This window comes from Carassius gibelio, chromosome B5 (genome assembly GCF_023724105.1).
Source record: "Carassius gibelio isolate Cgi1373 ecotype wild population from Czech Republic chromosome B5, carGib1.2-hapl.c, whole genome shotgun sequence".
Lineage (NCBI taxonomy): Eukaryota > Metazoa > Chordata > Actinopteri > Cypriniformes > Cyprinidae > Carassius > Carassius gibelio.
Window position 1 is genome coordinate 12,576,107 of NC_068400.1, and position 24,212 is coordinate 12,600,318.

Sequence of the window (24,212 nt, forward strand, 5' to 3'; positions counted from 1 at the left end):
GAGCATCTCAAAGATGTTTACATTAGGTGATCAAATTATTTTTCTGTGACAAGCTGTGTGCACAGTTTGTGGAGAAACAGAGTGGTTTCAGACCATGTGCCTCTGACTGCATTTGAAAACAAACCCATGCTTTTCCCTCCATCTCTTCATCTAAATTCGGAGGAGCTCTTTCCAAAGCCCCTCCCACATGCTCCGCCCCTTCTTATCATTCCTCCACTCTGTTATTGGCTCTTCTCTGTCCTTCTCACTCACGCCCTTCACACTTGTAGTCCCTTCATTGCAAACTCCTGCAATTTTCTTTAGAAGTGCACACTTCTCTCCAGGCTCTCAATGCAGAGGATCTTCATCAGAGGAAGAGTTGGACAGAATTCCTTATTTAGATGTGAGTAACTCTTTTATTGTTCCAAATGTGAGAGATTTCTCAGACCATGTGTGTCCAAGTGTGTGACAGGGAGAGTCGCAATGTTTGGTCTGGCTCTGTTCCTAGAACACAGGAAAATAGCAGCAATACTCTGTAACCTTTTGAGCACAGACGCATCTGGCCTGTGCTGACATGCTTAAGTGACTTCTAATGAAATAATTTGGACACTTGTTTGCAGTGTGACTGTCTGTGTGCAAATGGTACAAAGAGTAAATGTCCTGACTGAGAGGGAATTTTAGTCAGGGGATTAGCCATCATTTCAGAAGTGAGGGGGGTAAAAACATTTTATAAAAAAATATATATATTAATACTTATGTTTAGCAAGAATGCACCATAATGATCAAAAGACATGATAAAGACATTTATAATGTTACAAAATATTTTAAATGCTGTTCTTTTGAACTTTCTATTCATCAAAGAAACCTGAAAAATTTCTACTCAGCTTTTTTCAACATAATAATACTCCTACTACTCATAATAGATGTTTTTGGAACAGCAAATCAGAATATTTGAATGATTTCTGAAGGATTATCTGACTGTGAGTAATGATGAGTAATGATGCTAAAAAAATGCAGCTTTGAAATCACAGGAATAAATTACATTTTAAAATATATTCAAATAAAAAAGAGAGTTATTTTAAAAAGTAAAAATATTTCACAATATTACTGTATTTGCGGTTCTTTGGATCAAATAAATGCAGACTTGGTGAGCAGAAGAGACTTTAAAAACATTCAGAATATTACTGTTCTGACTGGTTTTGTATATATAGAAAACTTAAAATTATCTTATTTCTAGCTTTTAATTTGCTTTTTTATTTTAATTTTTATCAAATAATAAGGCACACTAGTTTTGTATGGTATGTGTACCCCTTGGGGTATGTGAGGTGATGAAGGGGAGTATGCAGACAAAATTAGGAGTTTTGGCATTTATTTAATTCTACCCCAACTTAAAAGTAACATTAAAAATCTTTCTGACAAGCAAAATTCTGCATATAATGTAAAAACAGGAAAATAGGAGTGTCATAAACTGACACATGCAGTACACACAATCAGAGTTCATGTGACAGGTGTCACACCCGAGGACTGTTTTCATTCCCCATGGGCTCTGTGTGACCAGACCTTGAAAAAGAAAGGCGGCGTGTGTTCCCCTCGTTTGGTTTCCTGTTTTGTAAGTTGTTATTTTCATATTATGAATGACCCAGCCTGCTTCCTCTTTCATGCTGGAGCAGAGAAGCCTTTCCCTCGAGGATCATACAAGACTATTCGTGGAAATCACCAACCTTACCAACTATACGGGATGCTGCCTCTCAGCTTTCTGTAATACCAGCCTGAATGATGAGTGTAGAGCGCAGGAGTCAGGAGATGGTCCTTGGGTGAATTTTGCCACCTTTTTTCAGCCCTGCGACTCAGTGGCTCCAACATGACTCTAGCTCCCTCCTCTCCACCGTTGCCCGTCAGTTCACCAGCTCCACTGGGCTCCCTCGTCCCACTGACTCCACCTTGGTCTGTCGTCGACCATTCGCCACCTCAAGACTCCACTCCTCCGGCTCCATCTCATTCCACTGGCTCTGTCAGGCTCCTCCTTCTCTCCGGCTCCATCTCATTCCTCTGTCGCTCTGGATCCACCACGGCCTTCCGGATGCCTGTCTCCGCCTCGGTCGCTGGCACCATCTGCTTTCTCTCTATGGATTACCCCTATGTGGATTATTAAAAGTGGATTGAATGCATTGACACAATATTTTAAATCATGCTCTGATGTCCCCAGAGTGGGTATGCAAAGTTTTATCTCAAAATACCCCACCGATCATTTTTTATAGTTTGTTGAAATTGCCACTTTTGGGGTCTGAGCCAAAATGCTTGGTTTAAGTGTATGTTAAATAAGAATGAGCTGGTGCTCCCACCTCCCTTCCAGTGTTGCCACGTCCCGTAGAATTGGGCTACTTTAAAGGGGGGGTGAAATGCTATTTCATGCATACTGAGTTTTTACACTGTTAAAGAGTTGGATTCCCATGCTAAACATGGACAAAGTTTCAAAAATTAAGTTGTTTGAAGGATACAAAATACTCATTCCGGTTTGTCACAAGTTTCGGAAAGTTTTTTTCGAGTATGGGTCTGTGTGATGTTAGAGGAGCGGAATTTCCTTATATGGGTCCTAGGGCACTTCTGCCGGAAGAGCGCGCGCTCCTGTATAGCAGAGCACTGAGAGCACAACAGACTTCACTGATCAGAGCGAGAGCGTCGCGAAATGTCACAAAAGAAGTGTGTTTTTGGTTGCGAGGGCAAGACAACCCTGCACAGATTATCAAAAAAAAAAAAAAAACAGCATTAAGGGACCAGTGGATGGAGTTTATTTTTACAGAGCATCAACGGAGTTGTGTAAGTGTTTTTGTTTGTTTCCTGCATTTCGAAGATGCTTGTTTTACAAACAAGGTCCAGTTTGACGCCGGATTTGCACATCGTTTATTTCTTAAGGATAATGCAGTCCCAACGAAAAAGGGTCACGATCGTGTGTTGGACCCGCATGCGGTGAGTAAAACCGCTTCAAATATCTCTGTGTTGTTAACTTAGCTATCGGCGCATAAGCATGTCGCGCCACATGTAGGACAACTCGAGGTATCGCACACCGGACGCGCACATTCTTTATGCGCGAGCTTAATTTCACAGCAAGATGGGTTTAACTTTTAACGTTTTAACTTAATCTATTATTATTATTTTAAATATATGATTTTAATTGATAAAAGCTGAGTTTTGAACGTTAATTAATGAAAAGAATATGTGTTATAATAAGTCTGTTATTGTTTTGTTGTATCTGTTGTCTAGGCAACTATAAAGCCTGAGTGAAAACGTAACCAAACACTTTGTAATGTTTTATTTGAATGAAACAAATGTACTGTATTTTAGTTTCAGTTTCAGTTTATAACATATGGGTTTTTTAATATAAAACTATGCAGATGGCGCTCTGTGGCGCGGCAGAAATTTGAACAGCGTTCTGAGTCGTAGCTGGGCGCCGTGGACAGACGGCGAATGGCGGCGCCGGTGTGTGTACACTCATAGAGAATAATGTGTTCGAATTTTAAAGACGTGGCGCGATGCGACACGGCTCTGCGCTTCTCGTCCGGTGTGCGACCCCCTTTAGTCATTTTCCAAAACCGCTAAGCAAATATATACAGTTTCAATACATACCACATAGAGACGTCCTGCTGTAGTCGTTGCTGCTGCTGCTGCTCTTGTTCAATTTCAGGCTCTGGATCTGATTCTGGATCATAAATATACGGCTGAATCTGACTGTTAGCCATGGTTTGTTTTGGATGATGGTTTTTTCCTCACGGTAATGTCACTCAGACGATCTCAACGCAAAAGCCTACTTGCGCTCGTGATTCTTTAGCTCCGCCCACACGTCACGCCTCCAGCCGCTCGTGTTTTTCGGGAAAAATCAGTACAGACTATCTTTCTCTTATAAATATAATAAAACTAAAGACTTTATGGAGTTATGAACGATGCAGTACTACTCTATAGGTACTCAAGATTAACGGGATATGAGTGAAAACGAGCATTTCACCCCCCCCCCCCCTTAACACTTTTGCCGCAAATTTCTTTTCATGTCCACTGGAGGGCTTTGTTTGCGAAGACTTGGCAACACTACTCCCTTCATGTGTTACGGTGACCGGCTTACTACCAAATTCCTATTTATGAACATCCTGGTAGCACAAATATGAGGCGTGATGCTTACTTTGTCTGTAGTCTGGACGTTTGCGCACAAAGCATTGGTATCGCTTTTTCAGAAGCAGCACAACTCCAGCGCTGAACTGACCCTCGTTTGTGAGGGAATCCAGTGTAAAATGTTAGCAGAAAGTATAGGACCTTTCCGTTTTTTTCCCGGGACATCTCCTTTGAAAATTCACTCAGGGCTCTGTATATGCTAATAGGGCAGAGAGCATCACAATTGGGCGGGACTTTCACCAGCTATGTCGTCATAGTAGTGAGAAACCTGGAACTGCTCGTGTGGAGAGAGTGTTTATGATTTTTTTTAATTATAAAACAATGACTGAGTGGATTTTTAACATCATAGGCTGGTTGTTTTCACACACTGCGGCCACACAACTGTGTTCAAACACCTTATAAAAGTGATTTATGCATTTTATGAGACCTTTAAATACATTGTATCATTAACATCTTCATTTAGGTGCTTCTATCCCACACCACACAGTGACAATAGGATCATAGACTGTATAAAAATGTTTTAAATTTGACAAGGTAAAGTGTTCCTGCTTTCCTTACAAAATGAGTTTTCTTTACTTGGAATATGAACTAAATGTGGCCTAGTTTTTTATCCGCTTCATTAGAAAATCAGCAGTATTGTGTAAATATAGACTAGAGGCAGAGAGTTGGAAATCATTTTGGCTTTCATTCATTTTGGTGTCAAACAATTAATCGTATCCAAAATATTTTTTGCTCACATAATATATATATTTATTATGCATGTATAAATACTAACACATGCATATGTATATATTTAAGAAAAATCTGTAATGTTTATATATAATTTAAATTATATGAATGTAAATATATACTGTATGTGTGCGCTTTTATATACATTGAATAAATATACACACTACTCAAACATTATGTATACAATTTTTTTTATTTTGGATGCGATTAATCATGATTAATCGTTTGACAGCACTAGTTTTAATACGTTTAAATTTATGTTCGTCTCTGACACATTTGGCAGGTATTCAGCATGTCACAACACTTCCAGCAACTTTCAATTCCTTTCACAGGGCATGGACAGACTGAGAGCATAAGAGAGGAAATGAAAGAGAGAGAAAATGAAACTATGTACACAAAAACTTCAGTGCTCCATTCAGCTTATTTTAATTGTACAATCAAGGTATACGTTTTTCAACACAATACTATTAGGGGCCAATCACTGAAGTTGCTTAGGGACCTATGTAATCATTAGCGTTCTTATTCTTCTGCTCTGGGAGTTTATGGCAACTCAAATAACTGCTTGAAGGGAAGTTATGAATTTTGGCACACAGAGGGCAGTCTCAACATTAACCATTGCAAGTTTGGTTTTGGATTATTTATCACCTAAGGATTCCTTAAAAAAAAAAAAAAAACACAAATGAACCATAAATTTTTGCAATTATATGTTTAATGTCTTGATGTTTCTAAACGTTTCTGTTTTTTATTCAGTTTATACAGCAGTAGGTGGACACTTTTTATAAATAAATAAATATTATCAAATGTTTTTAACGCTGAGAAACAAATGTTTCTTTTAAGAACTGTTCACTTACAGGTTCTTTGGGGAACCAAATCAAAAATAGTTCTTCTAAGGAACTGTGGAGAAAACCCCGTTTGGAACCTTTATTTATTTATTTTTTTAAGTGTGAACTACACATTTTATATAACTTTTTAAGAAAATGGTGTAGAAACAATTTTCACAAAAAAAATATAAAAATGGAAAGTAACACATTGAATTAACATGACATTTGATGGAAAAACTCAAACAGTATTTTCTTGTAATTCACTCAAATTTTTTAAACCGTGAAAAATTATCATTACTATTATTATAAATTTTTTACAGTTTAGATTTGTTTTAAGTGTTTTAGTTTTAGGCAAGCTTCATTATTATTGTCGCTCATACTTAAGGTTAGAATTAAACAAACCACTAACCAAATTATTATAATACTGCATGCACCCTTGATGCCTCAAATCTTGCTATAATACGGCAAGATTAAGGAAAAGTGTGCTATTACTGTATACATTTTTGAAGATGTGATAAAAATCCAATTGTTTAATCTCTTTTGATTTGCAGACACCTACTTGAAAAATATAAATGAATACTGAATTAGAAGAAAGAAGTTTTTTTTTACTGTGCTGTGATGCAAACACAATTACAGCTCCTCACAGCATGCTAGCACTGTGGCGCCAAATCTTCAAGAAAACACCACGCAATTTGTAAATAAGTGTGTTTTACAAGAAATACCATTTCAGCCTTTTTACCTTCTAAAATGTCGCATTTAATTCAATGTTACTTGCTGTATCTCTTGTAAAAAAAAAAAAAATTGTGGAATTTACTAGTAATCTCTGAGTGGCAATTGTTTCAATGTAAATCCTACACCACTTATTTTCGGTGGACTCACAATTTCGTAAGAAAAAGTAAAAAATTGAGTTTCCTCTATTATTATTATTAATCAGCTGGTTATTGCATTAGAGAGGTTACCTGTATGTTGTTCTGGTTCTCTGCAGTTATCGCCCGAAACAGAGTGTTTCCTGTTAATCGTTTCCAGTGTGGCGCCCCCATCAGGCATGCCTCAGAGTAATGGCGAGACGCGTCTGCAGCTGCGGGATGGCATCACAGAGCGCTCACAGCAGGCGCGCAACAACGTACAGAACATCACCATTGATGATGTCAAAGGCTTCTTCGGGCGCAATGCAATCCCCATCCTCACAGTCCTTGCTGTCATCATTGGTGAGATGATGTTGGATGTATGTGCCTAGGGGAAAAAGCACCAACAAACATAGATTTAAATAATATTGGAATTGAATCAAAATGCATATAAATATAGAAGTAAACATTTTATACAATTAAAAAAAAATGTAATAATATTATAATTGAAGAAATAATAATAATAATAATAATAATAATAATAATGCAAAATAAAAATAAATATAAAGCTATACATGTTATATAAAATTGGTTAAAAATTGTAATATTAATGAATAAATAAATTAAATATAAAATCCAAAAAATTGATATAACAAAAATATGTATTTAAAAAGTACAATGTTATATATATATATACATGTGTGTGTGTGTGTGTTAATTTATAAATTAGTGAATCTCAAAATGGGCAAATAAAGGCTGATTAATCTCTATATACATTGATGTTTCTGGCAACATATTAAATGTCATACAGCATTATTCTTATTCTATTTTATTTTTTACACTGGGTATCATAAAACACTAAACCTTAGCTTTGCTTTAAAAAAATTGTTAAAGGAATATGGAACATTTAAATATAATTTTTATGATACTTTAGAACCAAAATTATGAACTGAAAATCTAGTTTTTTTAACTACAATCTAATATCCTGTTTCCCATTGTGATTAGTTCCAAACTGTGATGGAAATGCCATTAGCTTTTCTTTAGGTTTGTTTTGACAAAGACAGCATTGCACTGACACGGTATAGCACACTTAAACTATTTCATAATCATGACATTACATTTTTTCTTCTTTGTTTCAGTATATATAAAAAACATGTTACATAACAACCATTAAAAAATCTAATTTCATTTCTGCTTTTATCCAAAGTCACTTCAGGCTATAAGATTTTTTTTTTTTTAAACCAGTATGTGTGTTCCCTGGGAATTTAACCCAAAACCTTTGGGGCTGCTACCACAATGCTCTACCACGGAGCAACTAAATGCTGAATGCATAAGTTTTTTTTACAGACCAATTAAAGGTGGATGTGTGTTTTTCTAACAGGTATAATTCTGGGGTTCGGACTGCGGCCATATAAAATGTCCTATCAAGAGGTGAAATACTTCTCGTTTCCTGGAGAGCTGCTGATGAGAATGCTGCAGATGCTGGTGCTCCCCCTGCTGGTGTCCAGTTTAATCACAGGTACAAGCACCGAGACAAACACATGAAGGAAGCAGGGGAAGGGGACAGGCCGAATCTGATTTGGTCACTCATGCAGCTGTAAATCTATTTGCAAAACCATATAAGCTTAAGAAAATAATAGTTTTAAGAAGAATTCAGTTATTTTTGAGCTCTTCAACAAGGCTAGGCTAGCTTCTAGGCCAGTTTTGTTTAAAAATAAATCTTAAGGAAGGTCAACATAGGTTCAACATTCAATGCTTTGATGGTCACTTTCCAAACAAACAAGAGGTCAAAGGTCAAAGCCATACAGAGAAATGAACAAAAGCTCCTTTCAGTCATCTCTCTCTCACATACACTCACTCACACACACACACACACACACACACACACACACACACACACAGAGAGAGAGACATTCTTTGTGTATAAATAGCATTAGCCGCTTTCTAAATAATGCCACAAACAGATTTTGGACAAATGTGGCACAAACACAGCTTATATATGCTTAGACAATGCTTTTAGTTTTTGTCCATTTCTGATATTTAGCCAGCTGCTTTTATGTTATAGAGCCAACATGACACAGCATTCTCAAGTCATTGCACTAACATGAGTGAAACATGATATTCAATGAGAAAAACAATGGCAGGACTTGATTTTATCTAGCAAAAATGGATTGTATTGTGAAAAGTCAGATGGAGTCAGATGGCAGGAGCAAAGGGGTTAAAAAGTAAAATATATAGATGATTTCCTCAGAAAAAGGAAGAAGTGGAGAAAATAATTACATTTTGATGAAAGATGATTAAAACAATTTATTTGTTTCTCTTTGGAATAATGTTGACTTCTTTTAAATGTAATTTACAATACAACCAGAAATGTGTATTAAGTAAACAGAGTTTGATATCATATCCACTTATTGCAACAGATAGAATAGCAGCTGTCTTTAAAGATCTTCTCAGATGTGCTGTTTGTTTCTGTCTTGCACTCACTTACACAGTCTCACACACCGAATCTGCAAAAGCCAAAACAATGACAAAATAAAGATGCACTGAGTCTTTATTTAGATGTTACTAAAATGAAGTAACACTGATTTGAAAATCTGTGGGAAGGTTTGTTCTTTGGTTGCCCGGTCATATAATTACAAAGCAAATATGAGTTGGACTTGTCACTGTGATTAAAAATGTATTGTATTATCACTATAAACATAGTGTGTAAATTGATCCCATGCAGACAGAGTTGTTATTGCTATACAGTATATTGTATACATTAAAACCTAAGGGAAAATAAATGGAAAATCTAGATCTTTGGATTTCCTGAAGAAAACATGACTATATTGTAGTGGACAGCACATTCCAGGGCCCAGTTTATGGTGGAGCCTTTCTCTGACCACTATAGTGGAATAAAGGTTTGCTACATATTAATTGGATCTCGGTGGACTAACATAAGCAAACTGTCCAATGCTGTCAGATAAAGATGCCAGGACCACAGCCAGGAACATCTTATTCCGCATTTCCACCGAAATTACCCGGAACAACTGTACCAGGAATTTATTCTCCAGGAACTAAAGTACCATGAAGATTAGAGGGAAAGAAGAAGACCTTTGGTACAAAGCCCAGGACACGCAGTTCCTTCCCTTCACCCACCAATAGACTGTTTTGGCCTGTGACCACCATTTAAAAAAAGATCTTACACAAACTCAGCTGTTAATGGACAAACACATGCATGCATGACAGTTCAATCTTTTTTCATCATGTTTGTAACATTGCCAAATGTATTCTGGCTGTGGTTTGGAAAGTGAGAAACGCACTGGTACATTAGTGACACTTTTATAACTGTGTTTGGACTATGCAAATAAGATCCACAGGGGGAAATAAGGGTGGGCAACACCGTGTCCCCCACTCTGATTGAAACAGCCAATCACAGCCTGGAAATGGAGAGGTGCCAGTTAGCAATCTCTTCCTCATCGGAAAGAGATAAAGGTACCTTCCCAAAAGATCCACTGTTCTGAGTCTGAGCCCTGCATGGGTGAGAAGAAAGCAGATCAACCTCTGTACTGAGACTGAGTTATGTGAGGGAAAAGACACTAACAGAGCAAGTTCTGAGTCTTTCATTCAGAGAGACCTCTGGCCTGTGAGGGTTGAGGCAATAATAAAAACTAAGTCCCGAGTCTCCAGCTTCGAGGCAGCAACAGATTCGACCACGTTCTGAGCCTCCAGCCTGCGAGGAAAGAGATAATCTACATTCAGACTTCATTCTGAGTCTTCGTCCAGCAAGACAACAACAGATCCTGAGTGTCCATCCTAGAGAGACAAAGTGGATATCTATCCATGTATCTAACTATACACACATATACACACACGCGTTGTTTATGAGTCAGATCAAAAAGTCTGTCTTTAAATCTGTGATTTTCTGATCTCTAGATATGGTTTGAATATTTTTCCACCCACTTTATTGTCCACGGTGTCAAAATCATAATCCCAGTTTCTTACTGTATTTTCAAAATCGGAGTAATTATTCACTTGCTGAAGTTTAATATTTAAGCTTTTGATTAAACAGCAGCTTGATGGAACAGACAGACTTAGTTTATCAACAAATTCCATAAGCTGATTGAGCTTGTGCTCTCATTAGTTTAGTTTCTTTGTGAGGATCACACACAATTCATCTTTGAATACTGTGTGTGTGTGTGTGTGTGTGTATATGTGAGGTAATTACTCTTCCGTACAGGAGACTAAGACTGTTACAGAGGAGGTTCCCGTACCCCCGAGCCCCTCCTCCTCACCACCAGAGGGAACCATCCTCTGAATGTTAACAAACTCTTATTCGGACTCCATTTCCCATCATCCCTCATACCTGGGACTGATCACTCACACCACATCTGACTACGATCACACCTCATCACTCTCCACACTCTGCACCTCATTTACACACCCACACACACACACACACATAAGCAGTCACCAAACGCTCAGTCCCTGCGAAGTCTTGATTTGTCCCGACTGTCTTTTCAGGGCGTTATTACCCGTCTTTGTTTTCTAGTGTATTGACCTTGGTCTGTTTCTCGATTCCCTGATTGTTCTCTCCCTGGTTGACTCAGATTGCCTTCTCTGTACTCTGTCTGTCCGCCCCTGTCCTGATCTCTCGCCTGGTTAAGGTTCTGTCTAAGCCTTGTCTCCATTGTTCTGCCGTGCCAGTATCTGACGCAGTATCATTGTTATCATGGAGACAAGAACTAATGAGAGCGGCAGGATGAGAACATGATCTGTGCAGATGGGTGTAAAGCTGAGGGGTTTTATGGGGTTGGGGTCAGTGACATCACTACTTAGGAGAGGTCACACTCACACTCACACACACACACACACACACACACACACCATACACAATAATGGACGAAAAACATAGTTCAATACAATGGCTGTTTCTGTCCTATAGAGAGAAATGATGAATGGTAGTCGTGAAAAATATACTGTCTGACTACTATACAAGCTATTGTTGTTGAGCATCATTGTAAAATATTAAGCATCACAACTGTTTTCAATATTGATAATAAAAATAATAATGTATCACAAGTAGCAAATCAAGCATTTCTGAAAGATCATGTGCACTGAAGACCGTGAAGAAAATTCAGCTTTGATTACAAGAATAAATGAAACTATTTAAAACATTTATTTTAAATTATAATAATATTTCAAAATTGTGAAGTTTTTAACTGTAGTTTTACTCAAATAAATGAAGCATTCGTGACCATAAAACAGAAAAAAATAAAATAAAAAATAAATAAATAAAACGGTTACACTTTATTTTAAGGACCAACTCTCATTATTACTTAGAAGTTTATCATCATTCATATTACTGGCATATTGGCTGTTTATTTATGTATAAAGCACATATTAATGCCTTATTCTGCATCTTGCCTCATACCTAAACTTAACAAATACCTAACTATTAATAATAAGTGGCAAATTAGGAGTTTACTGAGACATAAGTCACAGTTAATATTTAGTAAATGGTGATAATTAAACCCTAAACTAAACTGTGACCAAAAAAATCTTACCAATCCTTAACATTTGAATGCTAGTGTAGAATGAATAGGTGTTTCCAACCTTTTGACTGTCATTGTATGTATATGCAGCTGTTTGCATTAATGCATCCACAGAATCATGTGAAACAGACTAATATTGCAGTCTAATGTCACCTGTGTTCAGGCATGGCCGCTCTGGACAGTCATACTTCAGGGAAGATGGGTGTGAGAGCTGTAGTTTACTACACCACCACCACGATCATCGCTGTGATCATCGGGATCATCATGGTGCTCATCATCCACCCGGGAAGAGGCTCTAGAGACGAATTCACCAAACAGCAGAAGATCGAACAAATCAGCCCAGTAGATGCCTTCCTCGATCTCATCAGGTATGCCAAAGTACTTTTTAAAATGTACAATTTTATGTTTTTATTTTTCTTCTAACATTATATTCTTTTTTTTATTTTTAATAGAAACATGTTTCCTCCTAATTTAGTGCAAGCTTGTACTCAACAGGTAATGTTTTCATTGCTTAAGAAGAGCGACGAACTAAAAACTAAAAACCTAGTTTCCTCTAAGATGGTAAACACGACCAAGTAACGGTTTCTATTCTCTCTACCTTCATCAGTTTAAAACGCAGTATGCCAAGCGAGTGGTCACAGTTAAAGTTCTGGTGAACGAGACCTTGTTCAGTTTGAGTAACGGCTCACAGGAACTCAAACGTGAAGAGGTGATACCAGTGCTGGGAACAGTTAATGGGATCAACGCGCTTGGACTGGTGTTCTTCTCCATGTGCTTTGGCTTCATCATTGGGAAAATGAAGGAACGGGGGCAACCGCTACGGGATTTCTTTGACTGTATAAATGAGGCCATCATGAGACTCGTTGCCATTATCATGTGGTGAGTGATTTAGAGAGGGAAAGTTTTCCTTTTTGTGCACATTATGTACTTGGTTTTCACAAACAGGCTTTTTTTTTCTAATGAATGGAAATGGTGTAAACCATGTCATGACCTGCCAGACTGAATTTGTCATTTTAATTTCAAGCAGACTTACTGGAACATTAGCAATTAAAACATAATAAATTAGAGGAAAGAGTTAAAAACTGGCCCTCATATAATAAATTGAGAATTTAATTGCTCTGCTAAGATGCTAATAGAGAAATCCATATTTTCAATCATTTGTCAGTTTAAAAAAAAGGGTTTAAAGTCTAAATAAATTGTTAGCACTGACTTACAATTTAAATGGCAAAATTTAATAGGCATATATATGGCACTGGTCAGCATATGAATTTGGGTCTGTTTAAATGAATTTTTTTTCAAAGGAACAAGTCACCAAAAAATGAACATTTTGGCATTTACGTATCCTCTTTACACATATAGACCTCCAAAACTGTATGAGTTTCTTTCTTATGTTGAACACAGAAGAATATATTTAGTAAATGTTTACAGTTCCTGGTAGCCACTGATTTGCATTGTTCGGAAAGAAATAGTGGAAGTAAATGGGGACCATCAACTGTTTGATTACCAGCATAAATGATGGCTAAATTTTCATTTCTGGGTGAACTATCCTTTAAATAGCGCAATCGACCTAATTTAGTAGGGATCACAACACTTATAAAGTTATAGCTGTAAACTTGTAAGCTTTTGCATATATTTTTATTATAAATTTGTACCAAATTTGATGCTTTTACTCACTGGTGATTCATGATGAATCATATGAACCAAAAAAAACCCCATTAAAGCCCAGTTCCCGTTTCGAATCCGGTGTGACTGGAAAAATAACAGATGGTGCAGTCAAAGAGTCTAGAAGATCAAGAGGCAAAACTCTGTAGAACGTTCCATTACAACATTGAAAATACATAGAAAAGATGGTATGGATTGTAGCTTACCAACTCGAGCCGGAGTCTGATGATAAAACAGTTGAAATGGCTAATCGACAAGAGACCGATTCACAAGCACAACTGGAGCAGGACATTTCTCAGTTTCCAGTGTTGGCAAGTTTGTGGTAATTATGAAATGTGATCAAACAAATTTACTCACAGCATAGGACACAGCGTCTTCACAAAATGCACATAATAATAGGTAATAGTAATAGTTGAAAAGGCATGATAGGGGCATTAAAAAAATTAATAAAATACATTAAAGCTGAAATACTGCCTGAACGATGACAGCAATAATGTACAATCACTAGACTAGTGATCATCAAATTCTTTTAACAGTTTATTTTTACAGACTATATTTTAAAGTCTTCCCTTTGTCCCCAACAAATTAGTGGCAATGAATGCAGACTGTGGGGTCGACACCGACGGCCAAGTAGCACGTCCATTCTGCGTTTTTTCTCATGCAACAGCCAATCAAAATGATCAGATGGCCCTACTGACCAACGAGCCCTGATGCGGATTCAACATGTGGAATCAGCCAAAAATAGCCATCGGGGACCAACTTGAGCTGACGATGCAGAACACATTGAGAAAACTAAGTGGGCCGATGTAAAAAAAACTTCCCCACGGCCGACCATCGGCTTGGTGTGCTCCAGGCAATATATCTGATCTAGTGGAGTAGCCTTATAGTAAATAATGATATAGTAAGTAATTGTAAATGTGTAAAGTTGCATAAGCTTATTACTTAGTGTCACAATCCATATAAATCATTATTATGGTTTCTATGGCTAGGACCTGCAGTTCTTAAAAGTATTTAAGTTTACTACTAGACTAAAAACAGTTAAAGTTAGCAGTTGCATAACACATTGCTACAACCCACTTCAAAACACACAATATTTTTACACTTTCATGAATAATGACCTGTCAGGATCTTTGGGGAAATGATGAAAGGCAAGCTTTGAACTTGAAGCTCAAAGTGTGCAGAGCGGGCAGTTGCCATCTTAGCATCGCGTCATTCCACTTCACTTCTGCATAATCAAAAACTGACAAAAAGGCGGGAGCTGGTTGCTGAAGCCACGCCCACCTATCTTGACAGTGGTGACAGCAGCAGCAATCCACCAGTCACTCCCAGTTCCCACGCCCTTAATTATACAAAACTTTAAGGCTTAATATAAATTAAACAGAAGAGTTATTAAAAATAAAAAATAAAAAATAAAAAACCAGCCCCCTCATTGAGGGCAAAATTAGCTATATAGACGAGACCAAATCCACTTTTTGAACCAGGCTGTAAAAGTTTTTTTTTTTTTTTTTTTTGTCTGCTGTTGAGCATTTTAACATCTATAGGTCTATGGATCTATGGGAATGACTCCATTTTTGAGCCAGCCTCTAGCGGTCAGCCGATGAATTAGAGCTGTAATCGGGCCTTATAAATTAGGCCCGACAGGACCCGAGCCCGACAGGTTTCGGCCTGAGCCCGACAAGTACATTTTTATTGACAGCTTTTTTAAAGCCCGAACCCGTTTACAGCCCGACATTATTCAAATGTGCGCACGCACACAGCTCTTTTGCCTTTTTTCAACAATGAGTAATTTATTCATGTTTTAACATAATTTACTTATAACTAACGTAGACTAGACCACTTGGAAGTTGGAATAAAGAAATAAAATAAGTCCTCTGTGACATCTTAACATCTCAGCATTCTAGACATAGGCTCATTTAACCTATAAATAGACCAACGCACCAATAAAAACGAGTCATTTAAAAAAAAAAATTATTAAGATACATTTTAAATTAAGATGGGTATTTGCCAATAACGAAATTAAGATAAAAGGCTCCGCCGGATTTGCTTTATTTAATAAAAGAATAATGGCAACATTAAATACTCTGTCAACATTATGCATTTAAGACTCAATGAATATTTAGTTATCATTTGAAAAACCTTTACTCACATAGATTAGGCTAGGTCTACATGTTTTTGTGGAGGAAAATGATTGAATCCACTGTAGATGTCTTCAGCGCGTTCCTGCGCTCACTGAATGGTGCGTCATTATTCACTCATTATTCTCATTATAAGCATGGTCAAAACTTTTCCACACCTCAGAGTTTGCTTTAGTTGCTGGTGCAACCAAAACGTAATCACCAGAGGCAAGCCTCCATTACACCTGCTCAGCATTCATTTTCCCATCTTTCTCGCGCTAATCGAAACACATCACATGGCCGCTTGTTTACCTCGCAAACCGGAGCGCAAGCGCGAGCCCAGCCCGTGCCCGAGTAAGATGATAGAAATTAAGCCCGAACCCGACCGAACCCGTCGGGTCCCAACGGGTCCCATCGGGTTCGGGCAAAGATCTTCAGCTCTACGATGAATTGCAGTTGTAGTCACTTCCATGTAGGCTTCACAAGAGAGAGTGAGAGGTTTCTGCTCAGTTAATACCAAGTGGCAACCTCCTGCTCTCTCTCATCAAGCCAACAAGGAAGTGACTAAAACTGCAATTCATCGGCTGCCCGCTAGAGACTGGCTCCAAAATGACATCTCACAGGGAACTAGGTGGGTGTGGCCAGGAGTGACGCGTGGTGACATGCTGCCAAGATGGCGATGGCCCGCTCCGCCTACTTTGAGCTTCAAAAACGCTCTTCAGGAACCTACGGGTGACGTCACAGACACTACATCCATGTTTTTATACAGTCTACGGTTAATACATAGGACTGTATGGAGTGTGTGCAGTTTACGTTGTACAACAAAATGACAAAGTATAGTTATGTTTAACACAGACCAGAATATGAGATTATCCCCCTCAAAAAAAAAAAAAAAAAAAAAAAACGTTCTATTAATCAAAATTAATAATCACTATTATAACATCAAGAGCAATAATAAACAATGATTTTGTTGTGATATTGCAGCTTGACTCACTATGAGTTCCTGTGTTTTTAATTTCTAGGCTATTTACATTATGAAGTTTTGTGTAAAGAAACATACAGTACATGGTCAGCATTTAACAGCCTGTGTAAATCATTTTAAATGCAGTCTATAGTATTGTGATTATATCCTTATATTTTATATAGTGCTTTTCTGGGCACTCAAAATGCTTTACATAGAATGCAGAATCCACCTCCAAATATTTGACAAATGACTGAAACATTTAATAAGGTAATTATATCATTATAAAAATTAAGGTAAAAAAAAAAATGCTCCTGGAAGTCTACTACAGAGAGAGGGGCGGGGGGGGGGGGGGGGGGGGGGGGTGTGGTGGGGGGGCATTCTGGCCATTCATTCAGGGCTGCTCTGGGTTTTAACTAGCACAAAAACAACCTTGGGCTGTGGAGGTATAGTCTTGTCTCCTTGGCTAAAAAGAAAAAAGAAAACATGCATATAATCAGTTCACAGTTTTAAAATAAGCTATGAAATCCTTATAATCATGTGATGATAAACTTAATCTTTGTAAATAAGTAACGTTAAAGACAGGTGCTTTAGCTCCATCACTAATCCTGACAGTCTGACATTGTCTTGTCAAAGTGCTCACTGTACATATACTGTACTGTACTGTACACTGTCATAACACAATTTAGTTTATGATATAAACTGCAATATAAGAATAATAATTAATGTAAACTTTGAATTCTTATAAAGTCTCAGCTTTCACACCAAACTACAGTAGCGATATCGCTAGCTATTAATACTCTGACACCTGTGAAAGACAATACCCCGAGATCTGTTTTTATTATTGTGCGACGTTTTGATGCCCAAGCTCCAAATGAGTCCGGTATGTTTTCTTCTGTCCTGATATGAGAGTTATGGAGAATTGCCCGCTCCAATATGGCGGCGATGTTGACATGTGGTCGAGCGGCCAGTGAGGCGTCTAGATATTTCTGTCTATGGTATAATCAAAGGTGTCAAACTCAATTCCTGGAGAGCCGGATTCTAGATTCAACCCTAATTAAACACACTTGATCCAACTAATCAAGTTCTTCAGTCTTATGTGAAAAGTGTGTTGGAGCAGGGTTGGAACTAAACTCTGCAGTGCTCCGGCCCTCCAGGAATTGAGTTTGACACCCCTGGTTAAGATACTCGAAACCCACAATCAGCAATCGGGTCAAAGAGCTAAGAGGTTAAGGGTCAAGATCATGTTATCTGCATCTCCTGCCCTCCATCAAGCCTGTCCCATAATAGTGGTCACCACTCAAATTAATGCACGACTCTACATTATCTACATTATCATTATATGTGTAAGACTAATACAATTATGAAATAATTATTTTATTATGTAAAAATGTCTGTGTCTATAGTATGAAAGACTACACAAAATTATATTATTTTAAAATGTAATTATTATTATTATTTTAAATTAATGTCCCTGGATGAGTAGGATACTCTACTTATAAAGTAGAGGTGGTAGCGGACAGATTTGAAGTATCTATTCTTCTTAAAAAGATGCGACCTAATCCTGTTAACATTAAATAAGCCTGCTCCAGTCCAGAGCAGGTTTAAGTTTACAGACCTGTTGCTATGACAGCTACTCCGGGATGAGCTTTGAAGAACCAATCAATCCAAGATCATGCCAAATTGTCAACAATCAAATCCAGTTAACTGAGTTACCGATGTACGAAGAAGTGTACACAGTGTAACTCACGACTGAGTTTGGATCTGTTTTGTGAATCGTTTCGACTGTCTTAATTAAAAAAGAATCACTTTAGTTGAGTAATTTTTTACATGAACTGGCGAAACCCAATATTGACGCATGCAAACGCCTCCTCGACATTCAGATATCATGTTGTTAGATTATAAATTACATTTCAGTCACACTCTGAAGCACCGTGAGTCAAAACATGACCATAGAAAAATACTTTATTAGACAACTAAGGACATTCTCTTTGCCTTGATTAAGTATTACAGTATTTATTTTTTTTCCAAAGCAGTAATAACTATCTAATTTGTTTTCCCACCTCAGGTACGCTCCCCTGGGCATACTGTTCCTGATCGCAGGAAAGATAGTTGAGATGGATGATGTGTCAGAAATGGGAGGCCAGTTGGGCATGTACACCATCACAGTATTCATTGGCCTACTGATACATGCAGTCATCGTTCTGCCTTTGCTTTACTTCCTTGTGACACGTAAAAATCCATTTGTGTTCATTGCTGGACTTCTGCAAGCCCTTGTCACTGCACTCGGTACCTCCTCCAGGTGAGCTTTTACATTTAAATCATTTTCAATACATATATATATTTTAATACATTTTTTTTCCAAAGAGCTTGCATCATTTCAATACGGATATCGCTGAAAATAATGATAACTTGTTACGGATATCAATTCAAGTTGACATATGTTTTAACTGCTATAATCAGATCCCTGATGCATCTACCAACCAAGGAAAGTGAAAAAGATTTACCCAGTAACCTTGTTTTGGTAAGCTTTTTTGTACAAGCGGCTAAAAAAAGGAGCGGGTATGATTTAGCTCGTCTAGTGACGTGGCAATAGGATTTTATCATAATATTACCGCCCCTTAAAATGTAAGTTTCCACCAAACAGTAGCCTTCCGGTCTTTCTCATGAAACCAACACAGAAGTGACTTAAACTGTAATTCATCGACTGCTAGAGGCTGGCTTCAAAAGGGAGTCAATCCCATAGACTCCCCATGTTAAATTGCCAAACTGTACAGCAGAAAATTATTGCAAAAATAGTGCAAAAAATAATTTTGCTCTATATAGGTAATTTTGCCCTTCATGACAACTGTGAGGGGCAGTTATGCATCATTAAGGGCATGGTCACTTGAGTGACAAGTGGATTGCTGCGGTCTCCACCGTTGAGCTATAGGTGGGTGTGGCTTTAGCTACCGGCTCCCGCCTCTTTGCCAATTTTCAATAATCTGGGTGTGACGCACTGCCAAGATAGTGATGGCCCGCTCCGCCCACTTTAGGCTTCAAAAAAGGAGACACTATTTAATGTCTGTTTAAGAACAGAACACTATTTAGAGTCACAGCCTCAGAGGAGACAAGCAGAGAGACTTATATTACATATTGCAAATAAGGGCATAATATGTCTCCTTTAAAATAATAAGATGTTGATTCAGTAGCTGCTCTGAACGATTCAGTTCAGTAAATGAATCATCAAACAGATTCATATCAGAGACTTGTTTCCTAAGGGTTATTTTACAGTAGCGCTAGCATGAGAGTTTCCCAACATGTTTAAAAAGGCAAGTTTACCCCCAAAAATAATGTGATTAATATTTTAGTCACCCACTACATGCTGTTTTTTATATTCTCAATATGGATTGTTTTTATGGGGTTTGTTGAAACTAGTCTTGCCACCGTCACCGGTCACTGAAAAAGATGGGACATTTTCCTTTCGTCTACATTTTCGAGTTTGGAACATGATGATGATCGGTGAATGATGACAGAATTTGCTCCCTGTAGCTCTGCCACTCTGCCCATCACCTTTAAGTGTCTAGAGGAGAATAACCATGTGGATAAACGTGTAACCCGTTTTGTGCTGCCTGTTGGAGCCACCATAAACATGGATGGCACCGCTCTGTACGAGGCTCTGGCTGCCATCTTCATCGCACAAGTCAATAACATGGATTTGAACTTTGGACAGATCCTAACCATCAGGTACCGTTATGTTATATAAATAAGTTTTAAATATTTTTTTTCTTATTCAGTGAAGGCAAGACACCACAGGTGAAAACTAACAGATTTCACCATATTTCCCCAGCTGACTAATCACAGAACATTAAGACATTAAATATTGTACTACTACATTTTAAAAATGCAGATGAGGCATTGTCTAAGTAAAACTGCACTAATTTGCATACATTTCCATAACAAAAATATGAGCAATGAATGAAGCCAGGATCAAAAGTTTGGTTTTTAGTTTTATTTTTGACATACTTGACATGTTGACATATTTCAAAATGATTTTGGATATCTGTTTTGGATATATGGATAACTCCATAAATCCAAAAATACTGTCAGATAAATTCAGACAAAAACTGTAAAATTGTATATGTAAAAAACGTAAGAACCAGTAAAAGTTTTTAGAATATATTAAAAATATATATTTTGAGAAAGCAGTCATTAAAAAACTGTATTGTAATTGAATATACAAATGCAACTAGACTAAATGTAATAAAATAAACACTGCATTTTGGATGTTTTCTTCCCACTAGTCTGAAAGAAGACATGTTCTGAAAGTACAATCCCAAAATCTTAAAAAATGACCAAAAAAACAAACAAACAAACAAAAAAATTTGCCTGTAGTGTTTTGCCTTAGAGATAGTTGCTTTCTCACACCAGTTCTGTATTTATCTGACTGAAAATGATTTTTGAATGCATGTCTGTATAATTTGAAAGCATCACAGCAACAGCAGCCAGCATTGGTGCAGCTGGAATCCCTCAGGCTGGCCTGGTTACCATGGTGATAGTGCTGAACTCTGTAGGACTGCCCACTGATGACATCAGTCTAATAATTGCAGTTGATTGGTTACTGTGAGTACAATTTTTTTTGTGTGTGTTACAAACGTTCAAAGTTTTTTGGTGTTTAAGATCATCCCACACGTGACTTCAGGGAAACCAATGTGTACTTTAACATTACACTGGACAAGAGAAAGTATCTGAAGAACTACACTCATCAGCTTTAATAAACAGACAGAGTTCTGTCCAAATAAATACAAATCTAGAAATGTTCAGATTGTGATTTCAAGGTGAATATACTGTATGCAGATAAAGTTGAACAAACTTCAAACTTTATATAAAGAGATTGGCATTAACAAAATAAATAGGCAGTTGAGATTTAGTATATCAATTATATTGCTTTAGTGAGTGTACTGTACGTATGCAAATAAAGTTTGATATAATATACTGGGTATCCAACTATGTATATATATAGAGAGATGTGTGATAATATAGTTTTCATTTTGTGATAATTTAAACAATCAGGCAGTTGAGATTTGCTCTACATATGTTTGTATCCAGTTAATGTTGGATATAATTATTTTAGATGTATAATTACCAATTTAATTAATAATAAATTAATTTATTAATTAATTTGAGTTACTAGTTCACTAAGCAGTGATTTATAAAACCTCTGAGGTTTTGTTCAGTTTATAATAATTTCTAGGCCTTGTGGAAATTACTTCTCTTAAAAAGTTATAGAAAGTTTTATAAAAATAGAAATGAAATATTTTTAATTTATACTAATAATTTAAATTAATAATAAATTAATACAATTTAAAAAATAATAAAAAAAGTTAATATTTAATAGTCTGTAATATTAAATTACATTAATAATAATATTTTTCTGTGTTTTAAGTTCAGTGACTTCATCAGCTAGAAATGGCTCTTTGTGACTGTTACCACTATCTAACCTCTATAAAAATGTAAATAAATAAATGTCTATCAGCCTAGGACCCATTGAACAACACACCCACATCCAACAGCATGTTCTTGTGGCCTATTCCGAGAAAAACATTAGTCGTTGAATTCAAGTTCAGTCAGGGATCTTGTCGTCAGAGATGATGTGCTGGTTAAAGCAGCGTACAGAACAGAAAAGGCATTGTGAGGTTTAGAGGAGGACTCAGACTCTGAGGAACACTCATGCCAGGAAAGATGGGTCAGCAAAAACATCACACAAGATGGAGGAACTGTTTTTATTAAGCAGAAGCTATATGATGGCCTCAGAGCACAACAAAGCTTCATATGACATCCAGTTGTGTAAACCAGAGAAATAAATCCTCATTGATGAGGAGATGACTTGGCTTAGATGTTGTGGTGTGCTTGGACTAAGCACAGCATTTTTCCACCATGAAAATAAATCAGTTTCTTTTCATCTGCTGCTTCAGAGATCGGCTGCGCACCACCACGAATGTTTTGGGCGACTCCATTGGTGCTGGCATTGTGGAGCACCTGTCACGTCACGAGCTGTGCACTGTGGACACCGTGATCGGAAACTCTGTCATGGAGGAGGAAGAGACCAAGTCCTACAAGCTCGTCTCTCAGGAGAGCGAGTGCAGGAATGCCAAGATCCCTGACAGTGAGACTGATATGTAACTGCCTGTTTCCTGAGGAAAATCTGGAGTTTTTGTGCAAACATTAATGACTGTTCATCTCAAGTCTTTTTATATGCCTTTTGAAGACCAAAAGTGCGAGCAGAGATGGACATGTGTGGTCCTCTTTGAACTGTTTCATTGCAGAGTAAATGGAGTCAACTTGATTACATTGTACATATTTTTATTAATTTTCTAGATGCATGTTTGTTTTTGTTAATTCAAGAGAAAAACTCAATGTCATTATGCAAAAAATATATGTTCACACTGATGCTTCCACTTGGGCCGGAAAAACTTTTTTTTAAAAGAAGAAGCATCAAACTGGTTGTTATGAAACACTTGGGAAGGGAAGTTTGCCAGCTTAAGTCGGAAAGTGAGGCTGTGAGTCCAGAAACAACCGTATATTGTGATGTTTCCATGCTACACAACTTTTATCAGTGAAAATAAGTTGGAAAGTCACTCAGACCGCACGAGTTGCTTTTGAAAAACGGATGTAATTATCTTATTTTAAGACTTTTATAAATGACTGTTACTTTGTACAAAATAAAGAAATCTAAAGAGCATTTTGGCCAGGACCGTTTACATTACCTGTTGTGTTCTTAGCAAGCATCCTGAACAGGTTAGTGATTCTTATGTTACCTATTTTATACCTAATTTGCATCCTCAGTGAATGGGTGCCGTCCGAATGAGAGTCCAAACAGCTGATAAATACATCACAATAATCCACACCACTCCAGTCCATAAATAAACAGCAAGATATTTTAACTTTAAACCATAACTTTCAGCCAAAATCCATCATAACACTTGAAAAATCTATTTCCTGTTGTCCTCACACAACAAAATCCTCATGTTTGTTTAGACCGGTTTTGGACTGTTTGAAGTTAAAAATGTCGTAATGATGCATTTGTTTCTTGCAAACATGCAACGATACACATTTCACCAGATGTTAATTGATGGACTGGAGTGGTGTGGATTACTGTGATGTTTTTATCAGCTGTTGGACTCTCATTCTGACGGCACCCATTCACTGTGAATTATCCATTGATGAGCAAGTGATGGAATGCTAAATTTCTCCATGTATGCTCTCATAAAGAAACAAACTCATTGATGTCATGGATGGCTTGAGAGTGAGTGTATTATTAGCAAATTAATAGTAAATTCCTTTAAACTATTCCTTCATTTAAAAAACAAACAAAAAAACAATAAATTTACCTTTGAAGTGACAATATAGGAGTTAAATGTTTTATA

At 37.2% G+C, this 24,212-nt stretch overlaps 1 protein-coding gene and 1 long non-coding RNA gene across 4 annotated transcripts; one reads left to right on the forward strand and one right to left on the reverse strand.

The window, feature by feature from the left end:
* The first annotated feature begins 172 nt into the window (after positions 1–172).
* On the forward strand, positions 173–23,527 carry slc1a3a (solute carrier family 1 member 3a). 3 transcript variants are annotated; one of them, XM_052556918.1, is made up of 11 exons: positions 250–382; positions 5,202–5,311; positions 6,676–6,898; positions 7,917–8,054; positions 12,233–12,437; positions 12,522–12,564; positions 12,677–12,948; positions 18,875–19,108; positions 20,338–20,532; positions 21,274–21,408; positions 22,761–23,527. In XM_052556918.1, the coding sequence occupies exons 1-11, from the start codon at positions 331–333 to the stop codon at positions 22,966–22,968; spliced, it is 1,815 nt and encodes a 604-aa protein (XP_052412878.1). In that variant the 5' UTR covers positions 250–330; the 3' UTR covers positions 22,969–23,527. The 3 variants fall into 3 exon arrangements, with proteins under 3 accessions (XP_052412877.1, XP_052412879.1, XP_052412878.1); XM_052556917.1 differs by lacking the exon at positions 5,202–5,311 and having other exon boundaries at positions 173–382; XM_052556919.1 differs by lacking the exons at positions 5,202–5,311; positions 22,761–23,527 and adding an exon at positions 22,322–22,754 and having other exon boundaries at positions 173–382.
* LOC127958130 (uncharacterized) lies at positions 1,332–6,740 on the reverse strand. The gene is made up of 2 exons (XR_008153984.1): positions 6,650–6,740; positions 1,332–2,115 (listed from the first exon to the last, which is right to left on the reverse strand). It is a non-coding gene; the product is annotated as an uncharacterized LOC127958130 (long non-coding RNA).
* Positions 23,528–24,212: the final 685 nt, after the last annotated feature.

What these genes read in the sequence shown, in the direction of transcription:
- slc1a3a (XM_052556917.1), top strand. Translation starts at nt 188, where the DNA reads ATGCTCCGCCCCTTCTTATCATTCCTCCACTCTGTTATTGGCTCTTCT. An exon ending in TGCAAGCTTGTACTCAACAG is followed by an intron (nt 12,565 to 12,676) that starts GTAATGTTTTCA and finishes TACCTTCATCAG; the next exon opens with TTTAAAACGCAGTATGCCAA. An exon ending in GGACAGATCCTAACCATCAG is followed by an intron (nt 20,533 to 21,273) that starts GTACCGTTATGT and finishes ATAATTTGAAAG; the next exon opens with CATCACAGCAACAGCAGCCA.